Source organism: Typopeltis vanoorti, chromosome 2 (genome assembly GCF_054136105.1).
Source record: "Typopeltis vanoorti isolate ZY-2024b chromosome 2, IOZ_Tvanoo_1.0, whole genome shotgun sequence".
Taxonomy (NCBI): Eukaryota; Metazoa; Arthropoda; class Arachnida; order Uropygi; family Thelyphonidae; genus Typopeltis; species Typopeltis vanoorti.
In genome coordinates, this window is record NC_143550.1 from 114,369,001 (window position 1) to 114,384,019 (window position 15,019).

General features: G+C 35.8%; 1 protein-coding gene across 7 annotated transcripts in view; it reads right to left on the bottom strand.

Annotated features, from left to right (window-relative positions):
- The window catches only part of mTor (serine/threonine-protein kinase Tor), an 816,233-nt gene that overhangs the window by 546,805 nt on the left and 254,409 nt on the right, over positions 1-15,019 (bottom strand). For all 7 annotated transcript variants that reach the window (XM_090412780.1, XM_090412800.1, XM_090412771.1 and 4 more), the window contains 2 exons: positions 7,030-7,162; positions 6,655-6,899 (listed from right to left, as the gene is read on the bottom strand). In XM_090412780.1, the coding sequence (XP_090268906.1) occupies positions 6,655-6,899; positions 7,030-7,162 (378 nt within the window). The remainder of the gene's footprint in view (positions 1-6,654; positions 6,900-7,029; positions 7,163-15,019) is intronic.

Below are 15,019 nucleotides of genomic sequence, written 5' to 3' on the forward strand. Positions count from 1 at the left end.
TACTGTGTAAATTTTATAAATGAAACATCATGCAGCAGTATTTACTCGGATAAAAACCATAAAAGTATGAAAAATATATAAAAGAATATAAAAACAAACTGAAATAACACTTTTCAAATAAAAAAATATCTTGTGACAGCTAATTTAGCTCTGTAGTGGGAGAGTCGGCGCTGGTGGTGGATGGTTGTGAAGAGAAATGCTGTTCTCTGGCAACTTCTACCCCTCTCAATGTTGAAGGCTGAGCGTAGTCGGGGTCGTCTGAGTTGTCATCTTGATGTTGTTGTGAGCGGCATCTCACAAACACGTCTAGAGTAGATTGTGTGGTCACATGCTTTTTGTCATCGTAGATGGCCTTGTAGCTAGACATATCGGAATGGATACGGCAGCTAACATTCTCGAACCACTCAGTGTTCAGATCCATCGATTCTAATTTTGCTAGCGCCATGTCTATCAGGTTAAAAGCCTCGGCTAGTCCCTTTGTTGTAAATTTCTTAACGTCTGGAGTTGGCGGTTCAATCGGCATAGTATTTTCTTCGGAATTTCGGAATGCCTCCAACTGAATAAGGTCATCATTAGTAAGCTCTTCATCGTGACCCAAAAGAAGCTCGTTAACGTCAACGGTATCCACTTCCAGCTCTAATTGCTCTGCCAGTTGTACACACGTCTCCATCGCTTGCTGTAATTCTTGTGTCAACTCAACAACCATATCAGTCATTGTCTGCTCTCCTTCCTTTAAACGATTTTGCACCATTTCTGGGCAGAGTTTCTTCCACACAGCATTCATTGTTGTCTGCTTGACTTCATCCCATGCCACCCCGATGTTTTTGATAGCATCAAGGATATTATAATTCTTCCAGAAATCACGTAGAGTAATGCCTTCATCGCTATCAATGGCCTTAATTGCTTGGAAAAACATACATCGCAGATAGTAGGCTTTAAAAGTCGCAATAGCGCCTTGATCCATAGGTTGCAACAGTGCGATGGTTCTAGGAGGCAGATAAACAACTTTTATGTCAGAATGAAAGTCATCCAATTCTTCCAGGTGGCTGGGGGCATTGTCCAAGAGGAGAAGCACTTTAAACGGGATTTCTTTCTTGGCACAATATTCCTTCACCTGGGGAATGAAGTGGTTATTGAACCAGTCTGCGAACAGCACACATGTAACCCAAGCCTTGGTATTGGAGTTCCAGATTACGGGCAGCTTACTCGGGTCAATGTTCTTAAAGGCCCACAGTCCCGCAGTCTCTGGGAATAGTACACTGTAAGCGGTTTAAGTTTCAAGTCCTCTGAAGTGTGGTCGCCAATCATAACAGTGATCCGATCTTTTGCGACCTTGAATCCAGGCATAGATTTTTCCTCTTTTGCAATAAATGTCCGTGTTGGCATTCTCCATCTCAGGCAAATATTCCCCCTCCTCAATTATTTCTGCCAGAAGTTCGGGAAATTTACTTGCCGTGTCTGTATCTGCACTTGCTGCCTCACCAGTGACTTTGAAGCTGTGTAGATTTGTACACTTCTTGAATCGTTCGAACCATCCAGCACTAGCTTTAAATTCACTCCCTGTGTCTGTGATGCCAGCCTTCTCTTGTAAATCTTTATGTAAAGACCTAGCCTTCTCCTGGATAATCAGAAAACTGAACGGTATCTGCTTTTGTGTCAGGTCCTCGATCCAGTGAGACAACAATTTCTCCATCTCTGAAATCGGGCCCAGCCTATTCTTGGTAATGATTGTGCCCTTCAACGTTACTGCACCTTTCATGCTTTCAACAATGCGAACTTCTTTATCCTTCACTATCGTATTCACTGTCGAAATAGGTTGATTTATATCCTGAGCTATTGTTGATATAATTTTCCTGTCTTCATACATATGAATTATTTTCAACTTTCTTCTTCTAAAGTAATTGCAGACCTTTGTTTTTTAGATTTATTACCAGTGCATTCGATTTTGTAGTTCGAATCCATTTTAAGGGCAAATAAACAATGAACACTAACTGTGATAAACAAGTGACTAAACTAACCACATGAGGCATGGACTACTGACGGGTTGGGGAAAGGAGGAATTGTTTACGGAGTCCTTATTTCTAATTGGTAGGTTTCAGTTTGAATGTTACGGCTTTTGCAGACTTGCCCTCTGCTGCTCTTGGCATTTATCGGTAACCTGTCACTGCTTGTTACTATTCATTACATTTGCTGTGAATGCTGAGTCTAGTTAACATTATGTCGTTGCATACTGCAATGGATGTCAAAGACACAAAAGTCGCAAACATGTTCATACACGCTAGTAGTTGTAATTTTTGAGATTTAATACGTAACTGCGAATTAACGTAAGTCACATATTACGTAAGTCAGGGGGGTTACTGTACTTGGTTTAATCCTTTATCCAAGTGTAAGCAAACAAAGTTTGTGCCCGAAGTATTTTCAGGACTGGGGCAACTCATGGTAAAGGTGGTATGACTTCTTGGTATCTTTAATTTATAGTGTAACCAAGTGAAAAAACTTCCAACAATCTTTCTCTAATCCAGAGTAATTGAATAATAAGGGTGTGACACCTTTTGGCAACTGGTATAGAAAAATATGACTTCTGCATTACTTCAATCTTAGTATCACCTCTGGGTCTGGCTCCCACTGAAGAGATCTCAATAAAGGTCCAAACTGGTCTAGGTAATGACCCTTCCCATAATGCATAGTATTATACATATCTGCAAGGAGATGTGCTTTGCATTCTGGGATACTAAGGCAAGTGATGTGAAGTCATACCGCCTTTACCATATTTTTGCATACTTCAGGCACAAAGAATGTAAGAAAGTTTTTAAAAAAATTAAAGTTGAGCAGCTTTCATGGGTAAATTGTAGACTCAACTATGCAAACATTACTGAAAAAAATTTACAGCACTTTGAAAACAAGAACCAAACCTTGGAGTCTCATCAGCAAACTCTGAAGAAGACACTGATTGATTCAGTTAAGGAGGTATGTGGCGAAGTTGTCTGCAAGGATAGAAAAATAAGAAGATCATGGTGGATACAAGAAGTTAAAGAAGCAGTCCTGGAAAAGAAGAAAGCATACCAAAAGTTCCTAGCAAATAAGACAGCAGATGCCCTAAAAGAATACAGAGAAAAATGTAAGTGAGAAATGATCTGGAGGCTATTGAAGAAGCTTAGAAATGGAGGAAATAGTACTGTAAAAGGAATGAAAGATGATACACAGGTGACATGAAAACTGAAAATTAGGATATCCTAGATATCTGAAGTAATTACTTTGAAAGATTGTTAAACAAACCAAGCAGTGACAGAACCATATTAGAAAATTTTCAAGAAGAATGCAAAGAAGAGTATATATATCAATTATATGAGGTAGAAAAAGCTGTCAAAAGCTTGAAATGTGGAAAGCCAGCTGGAACAGAAATGCTTAAGTATGGAGGTATAAAGTTTTGCAGTGGCTACACTGCTTAATTCAGAAGACCTAGTCAGAAGGTCAAATTCCCACTGATTGGAAGAGAGCTCTCATAGTACCTATCTATAAAAAAGGGAATAAACCTGAATGTGAGAACTACAGAGTAGTTCACACTCTACCAAGTGTTCCAGGTAAGATTTATGTAAGCATACTTGAAAAGAGTTTGAGAAAGATTGTGGAAGAGAAACTTGGAGAAGAACAGGTTGAGTTCATGCCAAATAGAAGTTGTCAAGATCAGATTTTTGCTTTGACACAATTTATTGAGAAATCATGGGGAAAATGACAAGTATCTGTGCTTAAGTTTTTAAATCTGGAAAAAGGTATATGACATAGTCTATATTTAAGATGACAGTCAGCAGTTAGAATAGAAGGAAATACAGAAGGACGGTTTGATGTAAAATCAGCGATAAGACAAGGATGCATATTATCTCCACTCTTATTTATCATCTGTATGGATCACATTATGAAAGAAAGTGGCATCAAGCCTGATATTAGAATTGGAGATGTCAAACTTAGCTCTTTGCGTTATGCAGATAATGTTGTACTCCTAAACACATGTAGCACAAGTCTCCAGAATTCATTAACTAAATTGAATAACAGCTGTAACAAGTTTGCCATGAAAATCAATAATAAAAAGACCAAAACTGAAAACAGCCAGGAGCACAGAAAACTCAGCTGCATTCTGAATGGAGATCCTATAGAACAAGTAAAATATTTCAGCTATTTAGGCACAGTTATTAGTGAAGATGGCATGGCAGGCTAAATCTTGAAATAGATAACAGAATAACAAAAGCTGGTATGGTGGGGAGCCAGCTGAATAGCTTTATATGGAATAAGAGAGAAATTAGTCAAAAATGCCAAACTAGCAGCATACAAGAGTGTTTAAACCAGTTTTAATTTTTGGATCTGAGAGTTGGATTAGAAATAAAGCACTTGATCAAAGACTAGAGACCACAGTCATGAGGATTCTGAGAAAGATTAGGGGCGTGAACAGATGGCATCAATGGCAGGAATCATATTAAAAATGAAGATATTAGAAAGGAACTTGACATTGTTAGCATTGAAGAATGTGTTAGCATAGCTAATCTAAGGTAGTATGGCCACTTAAATAGAATGGGTGAGGAAAGGCTGGCAAAAGAGGTGGTTGATGCCAAGATGGCAGGAAAGAGACCCAGAGCAAGACCAAGGTCTAGGTGGAATGATTCAGTTAGAAGTGCCTTGGAAGAATGAAATGTTAGATATGATAATACTGGAGTGCTCACAAGTAACAGATTGATTTGGAAGAAAACAGTCCTTCATGAGCAAAAAAGGAAATAACAATTGATCCTTCATGGTTACATCTTTGGGATGCCAAAGCTCTCAGAAGACGCTCAACTAGCCCTTCATTTAAAATGAAAATTATAAGTACCTTATATAAGCTTACATATAAGAATATTGTTGAATAAAAGTTCAATACTGTTCTGTTCATGTTTTTGTTTCTGCTTTTCTCCTATTTATTTAAGATTGAAATGACCCTATGAGTTTATTAAGGAATGTATGGAAAGTGTGGCAGATATAATTTGCCCTGATAAAAAAAGGGTATTTTTCTAAAATCAGTTTGTCTCACCAGACTATAGCTAGGCGAATTGATGAAATAGGAAAATCTACTGAAAATGGTTTGGAGGGTAGAGCTGCTAATTTTAAATTTTATGCTTTGGCGATAGACGAAAGTACTGATGCTACTAATACAGCTCACAATTGGCAATTTTTATTAGAGGTATTGATGACGAATATAATATCACTGAAGAAATGGCTTCTTTAGTGCCATTAAAAGACACGACTAAATCAAGAGATTTATATGAAGCAGTGAAAAAAAGCGATTTTCTTTGTCCATTGAACATATTTGGTATAGCTACTGATGGTGCACCGGCGATGATTGGTAAAAGAGATGGATTTGTAAAATTAAAGAAGACGATGCAATTGCCTCCTAAAATTAACATATGATGAAATATCGCTGCATAGTACGCCAAGAAAATTTATGCGCAAAAGCTTTAAAGATGGATAACGTCATGCAGATTGTCATCAAGGCTGTAAATTTCATAAGGGCCAAGGGATTGAATCATCGCCAATTCCAGGAATTCCTTAAATTTATGGATGCTGACTATGGGGACATCATTTACTTTTCGAAAGTAAGATAGTTAAGTCGAGATAAAATGTTGAAAAGATTTTATGATTTGCGAAATGAAATCAAGTCATTTATGGAATCAAAAACAAAATTTGTGCCAGAACTTGACGATGAAACCTGGCTCACAGATTTGGCATTTTAGTAGACTTGACCGCTCATTTAAATGAGTTAAACATGCGTCTTCAAGGTGAAAACCAACTGATCAATACAATGTTTCAAACTATAACAGCGTTCAAAATGAAACTGAAACTATGGCAATCTCAAATTAAGGCAAACAATTTTATGCATTTCGACACGTTGTCTAAACACAGTCCTATGAACAACGAAAAATATGCAGCCTTGCTTTTCGATTTGATACAGGAATTTGAGAACAGGTTTCAAGATTTCTGGAAAAATTATCAATCTTTTGGTATATTTGCGACTCCATTTTCAGTCGACAAACATATTACCTGCCAATTTTCAAAAGGAATGCATAGAGCTACAACCTGACATTCAACTTAAAGAAAAATTTGATCATGTCTCTTTACTGGACTTCTATAAGATATATCTTCCCAGAGAAAAATATCCCTTGCTTCACAATCATGCCTTATTCATGTCATCACTATTTGGAAGCACCTACACTTGTGAACAGCTATTTTCAAAGAAGAAGCATACAAAGAATAAAACTAGAACCAAAATATCTGATGAGCACCTTGAGAACTCACTGAGAATTGCAACTACTTCCATTGAACCAAATATAGAAACATTAGTGTCTCAAAAACAATGTCAAACATCTCACTAATTTCATGTTGCTGTCTTGTCTTTTACTTTTATAATAAAAAATTCATGAATTAATGAAGTTTAAATTACTTAAATATGTTAACAATATATTCTATGTTTTTTTGCTCATCAGCTATCGTTAGTGTTAGTGTATTTTATGTGTGACCAAAACAACTCGTCTTCTTCCAATGTAGCCCAGGGAAGCTAAAGGGTTGGACACCCCCCTGATCTAGGGTCTTAAAATGCATGAAATTGAATCCAAAATAATCATGTGTGCTTACCTCTCGAAATGTTGAATCTGATGTTCGGATAACATTAATAAAGGAAGGCATAACTTGCTGTAGATAAGGCACACCTCGAATTCCTAAACTTTTGAAAATAAATGTTACCGCATGCACTACCATTGTATGATGCTGTGAAAGTGAAGGGTCTCGAATTATTCTCATTAGCGTGGATATGGCTATAGAAGGATAAAATTCATCCAGATTGCCTGACATATTCACAAGCATTTCACTTGCACTGAGCTCTGAAAGATATATGAAAGAAAATTTAAGAACAACACATTGATGATTCTAACATAAGTAATTTAATAAGATTATTAATTTAATTTTTTTTATGTCAGTGAATTAAAATAAAACATTGAAATACTTTCATACCCTGATTATCCTGACCGGAGTCACTCATGCTTAGAACTCCTCCTCCAGATTCTCCAGAATGATCAATTACACCCAAATTCACCTTATGCCTATATGGATCAAGGGCACCAAGAACTCCAAGTACTCGAATAGACTATAAAAGAAATTTAATGCCTCTTTCTAATCTAAGTTCAAACCAAAAACAAAAATGATAAAGTACATTATTATTATACTTACATAAAAGGTTAAATCTTATGTATCTCCTTTTCTGAACCATCATTAAAAAATTCAATTTTTGAGGCAAATGTCCAAGACACTCAAAGTAAAAAGTAAGTGCAGTATATTATAATTATTATTATGTAACCCTCCAAGGAGTCCAAAGACTTGTCGAGGGAGGGCACCTTCTACAGCTCTCCATCTCCCACTCAATCCACCAACTACAACGAACGGCAACAACCATCATCATGTACACCAATACCATCTACCACTAGCATTTTCACAAACAATCACAAACATCCATGCCCATGACCGGATTCGAACCTGCAGCCTTTTGGCTGGAGAGCAGATACACTAACCACTCGAGCAACCAAGCTGGCAAAAAAAATAAAATAAATAAAATAAATATTACGAAGACAGAACTAGGATCTCTTAAAATGACATTATTAAAAAGGAAAAGAGGTTGAATAAGAGAAATGTGCAAGTACTGACATGTAGGAAGTGTGATGTTGCTCATGGACTATGAAGCATCTTTGAATGTGAGCAGAAGCAGATAAAAGGTAGAACAAGAAACTATGAGGATACAGAAGCAAGCGAGATGCAAGAAAGAGTGTAACTTATGGTAAGGCAGTGTGTGTGTGTGTGTGTGTGTGTGTGTGTGTGTGTGTGTGTGTGTGTGTGTGTGTGTGTGTGTGTGTGTGTGTGTGTGTGTGTGAAACTGGCAGCAAGAAAGAGAGTGAGAATGACAGTATGATAGAATGCCACTGATGGCAAGGAGAGCACAAATGGAAGCAAGAAGCAAGAAAGTGGAGTTTGTGAACATGAAACAAAGCAAGTGGTGTAAAGAGAATAGTTCACATGGAAGAGTGAGGAAAAATGAAATGAAAGATGACCATGTTATAGAGATAACAAATAACTTGATAGCAGGAGTGTATGGAGATTGGATTATTAAAAGTGTAGTGAATGAGGAAGGTGTACAAAACGCTTGCTATTCAGGAGGTAGAATGAGCAGGGTGATTGAAGTGTAGCATATGAGGAACAAGAAAACAAAAGAATTGGTAGTGATAAAACATGAGAACTTGAGAATGGATATTAGGAGATTGTGTTCAGGAGAATAAAAGATAACAGTATGAAAAAAAAGGTAGTCCCACAATGTGCTGCCACATCACATGGATGCTAATTGTAGAAGTGAATGTGTGAGCAGACAAGAATGACCAGGGAGAGGTACAGAGAAGTCCCATCTCAGAAGTGGTGTTAGTGAGACTTTTTATGTTTGTTTATGAATGCCAGAAAGTATGCAAAATAAAAGGAAATATGTTAGATGTGGTTAGATGAGGATGACATCCTGAGAGGAACAGAGATGAAGGTATGATATTTTTTCAATCCAAGTTGAAGATACAAGAAGGAAATAGTAGCAGTGGTTCTGAGTCAGTATGGCATGAAGCAGAGATGGATAGGATGAATATTTAGTTTAATGTTGCTATAAACCTAATAATGCAGACAGAAGTGAGAAGAAATGTATAGACAATTTAGTGATCATCATGGATGATTTCAATTATGATAATACACAGTGGAATGAAGAGATGGCATCTGGGGAAAGAGAATTTCTTGAGTTTCTGAGAGAACTATTTTAGACAATATGTAAGAGAGCATACAAGGATCAAGGTTCTTGGATTTGATCATCTCATCAAGGGATGTTATTAATAAATTTAGTTTAATCCTTTATCCAAGTGTGTGCAAACAAAGTTTGTGCCTGAAAGTATCTTCAGGACTGGGTAAAGTGGTACAACACTTGGCAGGCGACTCCTTGCAAAGGTGGAGCAAGCTACCAACACTCCTATCTCAGTATCTCCCATAATGCAAAACACATCTCCTTGTGGAGATGTATAATGTTATGCATTCAGGGAAGGGCCACTACCCAGACTAGTTTCGACCTTTATTGAGGTCTCTTCAGTGGGAGCCAGGCCCAAGTGGAGATACCAAGGCAGAAGCATTAGCAAGGTCATCTCCTCCTATAGGAGCTGCCAAACGGTGTACAACCTTTTTATTAAATTACTCTGGATTTAGAGAAAGATGTTGAAAGTTTATTTTTCACTTGGTCAGACTATAATAATTTTAGTTTAATCCTTTATCCAAGTGTGTGCAAACAAAGTTTGCGCCTGAAAGTATCTTCAGGACTGGGCCTGGCTCCCACTGAAGAGACCTCAATAAAGGTCGAAACTAGTCCCTTAATGCATAACATTATACATATCTGCAAGGAGATGTGTTTTGCATTATGGGAGATACTGAGATAGGAGTGTTGGTAGCTTGCTCCACCTTTGCAAGGAGTCGCCCGGTGTTGTACTACTTTACCCCAGTCCTGAAGATACTTTCAGGCACAAACTTTGTTTGCACACACTTAGATAAAGGATTAAACTAAATTTATTATAGTCTGACCAAGTGAAAAATAAACTTTCAAGGGATGTTATTATAAACATGATGTTGAATCTGCCTCCATCTGGTAAGAGTGACCATGAAGTGATCACTTATGTGATAGCCAGCCTTATGAGAAATTCTGAAAAAAAGGGATATATAAGAAACTATCATGCCAGTGATTATGAAAAGCTCAGGAAACAGATGGCTGCTACATCATGAAATAAGGAATTGGATGGAAAGGATATCAATGCATCCTGGGGCTCTCAAGGACCATCTAACAGAGGTAATATTGGAATGTGTTCCAAGGGTCAAGAGATTAAATATGGCAGGTCTAAAATGGAAAAATTAAGAGGTTAGGTATGCAATCTGGAAGAGGAAGCATAAGGTGAGTGGTAATAATCAATTTCATGTGGAATACAAAGCGCAGTTGAGTTTTAGTACTGGTTTGCTAAAAAAAAAATCCTAGAGTTCTTTCAATATGTGGCAAGTAGAAGAAAGAAAGAATGATTACAGAAGGATGGTATTGTTTGGTGAAAATAGCAACAATAACCACTACAGAGGATACTGTTGAGATATTAAATGATCAATATTCACATGCAAATAAAGGTTTATGTCATCCTTGTGAATGCAGCATCAGTGGGAGATATATGGGAAATTGAATAAACCTGATGTTGATAAGACTTGATATATCACTGCATGTGTTGAGAAAATGTTCCAGAGAGAGTTGTCAGTTTTGACATACTTGTTTAACCTGTCTTACACTGATCCAAAGGAGTGGAAAGAAGACAAAATGGTTCTGCCTAGGTGGGAGATTAATGTCATCATCAGGTGTCAGACCACCACCCCAGTTACTGGAGTCTTATCATAAGGGAGTTGATAATTCGAATTATAGGCCAATCTGTTTGTCTGGAGTTGTGTTTCAAGTGTTGGAGAAGTTAATGGGACCAAGATTAAGGTTTGTGTTGCAGTAGCATTCTTATAATGGACAGTATGAATTTGCTAAATCAAAGTTATGTTTTCACCATGTTATCTCCTTATTTTAACAAGGTAAAAATTGAATTAGACAAGGGAGATGGATACATAGTGGTATATTTAGATTTTGCAAAGGCCCTTTATAGACTACTATACAATAAGCTGATAACTAAACTGGGAAGATAAAGTTTGGTAGAAGATCAATACTCTGGAATAGAGATTGATTGATGATAGTAACCGCAAGTTGTGTATGGGGAAGAAATATTTTGGAAGAGAAAAGTCACTAGTGGTGTATCACAAGGATCTGTTTTGGGGCCATTACTATTTAACTTTTATATTAACGATATTGGGAAAGGTCTGAATAGTGATATGTAGTTATTTGCAAATAATTCAAAGTTGAGAAGACCTGTAAGAAGTAGAGCAGATGTTGTGACTTTACATGAGGAGAATAGAATGGATGAATATGCAATGAGTGGAATTTCATTCAATGTTCCAAAGTGTATGGCTTCTAAATTCAAAAAGCAAAAATAGGATACAGAGTATACAATTGGTGGAGATATCTCAGAAAAAGTGGAGGAGAAAAGGGATTTCAGACTGACGGTGGCATAACAGATTATGGCAATGATGCAGAGGACAATGGCATGTAAATGTGAAGAGATTTATGGTGCCATTGCATAAGGCCTTGTTCAGGTTGCATACGGATTACTGTGCACAGATTCAGTAACCTGATTTTTCAAAGGATGGAAAGATACTGGTGTAGGATATCTGCTATCTAGCAATATCAAATTACCTTACTTTTTTTTTTTTCTCATTCCAAGAAATCACTGCTCTCTTATAACACCGTATCTCCAAGGCCTGCAATTTCCTGATTATGGATTTTGTACATGTCCACATCTCACATCCATAATTTAATGTGGACCATACACAGGATTTTATGATATTCTTCTTTTAGTCTGTTTATTTATTCCAGATGTCATTAGTAATTTAATATTCCAAAAAAATGTCTCATTTGTCTTAGCTATTCTTGATTTTATTTCCATAACTGCTGTTCTATCTTCTGTAATCAGTAATCCTATATAATTATAAGCTTTACATTTTGAATGAATCCTCTTGATAGTCTTAAATATGAATTTTAGTGCTGTTTTTTTGCTTATTATCATATACTTGGTTTTAGCTATATTTAATATAAGCCATAATTCCAACTCATTCTGATAAATTTCAACCATATTTTGTAACTCTGTTTTTGATTGTGCTATGAACACCAAATCATTAGCAAATCTAATATTCTTAATTCTATTACTCTATTTTTATTCCCATTTTAGTTTCTCCATATTCTTTCATGTCATTTCACTGTACATATTGAAAAGGGGAAAATATTATACACCCTTGTCTCACTATTCTTTTGATATATATTGTTTCATTATTAATTTTGTTTATAATTTGTGTCTTCTGATTCCAGTATAATTCTTACTAATTTTTATGGCTATTTTGCCTGTTTTTGTTTAGGAGTACTCCTTTTTTTAATGCCATTGGCTTATTACTCAATTTTTAGGGCATCACTGGCGTTTTTTTTTTATTTAAGATTAGGGGCATGAACAGATGGCATCAATGGCAATATCATATTAAAAACGAGGATATTAGGAAAGAACTTGACATTGTCAGCATCCAGGAATGCATTAGCAGAGCTAATCTCAGGTGGTATGGTCACTTCAACAGAATGGGAGAGGAAAGATTAGTAAAACAAGTGTTCTCTGCCAGGTTGGCAGGAAAAAGATCCAGAAGAAGACCAAGATATAGGTGGATTGATACAGAAAAAAGTGCCTTAGAAATATAAGATCTGATAATGTTGGAGTCTTGACAGGTAACAGACTGATTTGGAGGAAAATTGTAGATAGGAAGTTAGTAATGATGTAATTTTTCATGTAGTACTATCATATCCTGTACACCCCCTAGAGGATATATATCAGGAATTTGATGATGATTACAGGTGTTTTGAAGACAGATACATAAAGAGTATATGGGAAGAATAATTTTGGACATACCTTTGTAGGATGTTCCTGGTTGTCTTCTTATTGAGCGGCATCTGGCATATGCTGCTATTGCCGAAGTATGACTGAAAGGAGGGGGGGGTTAGAAATGTGGAGAAAGAGAGGTGTGGGAGAATTGCGGGTGAGCCAAGGGGTATGTGGATTTTAAAACCTGGTTTTAAGGGTGGACTGAGAATTCTTTGGGAAGACAGTGAAAGACAGAAATTTTTTGGGAAAAGGAGAAGGATAGAATATGATGGGACAAGATTGGGGAGATGAGATTAGGGGTGGGAGTTATTTTTCCCATATACTTTTACATTATAAAAACGGGTACTCCTAAACAAAAATAGACAAAATAGCCATAAAAATTAATATTTATTTAGAGGAGTAACATGGAAATTTTCCAGAAATAATACCTAGTATAATTCTGGGTATTTTATATCAATTTGAATGTCTTTTAATACTTTCATATACCATGTCAAATGTTTTTTGAAAGTCCATAAAGCACAGATAGATGTTATTATTCATTTCTATTGGTCTTTCAATAAGTTTTGAATTCAGAAATTATGTTAATTGCATTTTTCCTGGCATGAATCCTTTTTGCTGTTCACTTATATGGCATTTAATTCTAGAAAATATTCCATTTTTTTAATTATTTTCAATAGTATTTTTGAAGCATGGGATACGATACCATTGCTCTAAAATCTTTACATTCTGCTACATTATTCTTTTTTTGGTATTGGAATACAAATAGATTTTATGGCGTCTTCTAGTAGTATGCCTGCATCACATATATTCTGTATTATTTCCATTAAAAATCCATTCCTTTTTTCCCCTATCTCTTTTATTAACTCAGCTGATATTACATCACATGCTGTCATTTTACCATTAGATAGTTCTTCTATTGCAGTTACTATAAGTATATCTGGATTATAATAAATTTAGTTTAATCCTTTATCCAAGTGTAAGCAAACAAAGTTTGCGCCTGAAGTATCTTCAGGACTAAGGCAACTCGTGGTAAAGGTGGACCAGGCTCTCATCACTCCTTGTCTTAGTATCTCCCATAATGCAAACCACATCTCCTTGTGGAGATGTATAATGCTATGCATTAAAGGAAGTGCCACTATCCACAGAGCTTGAGAGCTTGGTCAACCTTTACCACGAGTTGCCTTCCTGAAGATACTTCAGGCACAAACTTTGTTTGCTTGCACTTGGATAAAGGATTAAATTAAATTTATTATAGTCTAACCAAGAGTGAAAAAACTTCCCACATCTTTCTCTAAATCCAGAGTAATTTAATAATAAGGTGAGACACCTTTTAGCAACTCGTATAGGTAAATGTGACTTCTCCATTGCTTCCACCTTCGCATCACCACCTCTGGGTCTGACTCCCACTGACAAGACCTCAATAAAGGTTGAAACCGGTGTGGGTAGCGGCCCTTCCCTTAATGTATAGCATTATACATGTCTGCAAGGAGATGTGCTTTGCATTATGGGAGATACTAAGACAAGGAGTGATGAGAGCTTGGTCCACCTTTACCACAAGTTGCCTTAGTCCTGAATATATTTCAGGCGCAAACTTTGTTTGCTTACACTTGAATAAAAGATTAAACTAAATTTATTATAGTCTAAAGAAGTGGGAAAAAACTTCCAACAAATATATCTGGATTGTTTGAATTAACACTGATAAGTCTGTCAGCCCTGTGGTCATTATACAATTCTGTTAGGTATTCCTTCGATCTTTGAGAGAAGAAAATAGTGAATTTTCTGATGTGCTTGTCTTCTGGATTTATAATAACATTCTTATTTTTAACTGCTGGCATGTTATTTTCTTTTGGTTATCAAGTGATTTTATTTTTGAATGTAACTTTGCAATTTTATTTCCTTTATCTAATTTCTCTACTTCTAAGCAATTATTATTGATCCATCTAAGTTTTTCTTCTCTATATTTATTTTTTATTTGTTTATATAATCTTTTATATTATTTTAATTATTATTTAATTTTTTTATATTTTTAATTTTTTTTATTTTAATTATTATGTTATATTATATTATTTAAATAAAATTTATAATCTTGAGAAAAGGTCCTACAAGCTTAACATCAGACAAAAAGAACAAACATCAAACACAATTTCGTATTTTTACTCTTTGAGGTCACCTGATTTTATAAGAACATAAACAATAGCAGTTAGCTTCAAACTTATCAAGAAAGCTTCTTCCTCTCTCAATAGTGGCTATTGAAATATAATTAGCTCATACCTATTTTTCTTTAAAAGCAAAAAAAAAAAAAAAAACAATAATAATAATAATCTTAATTTTATGGCTATTTTGTCTATTTTTCTTTAGGAGTACCCCTTTTATGATGTCATTGGCTTTTTACT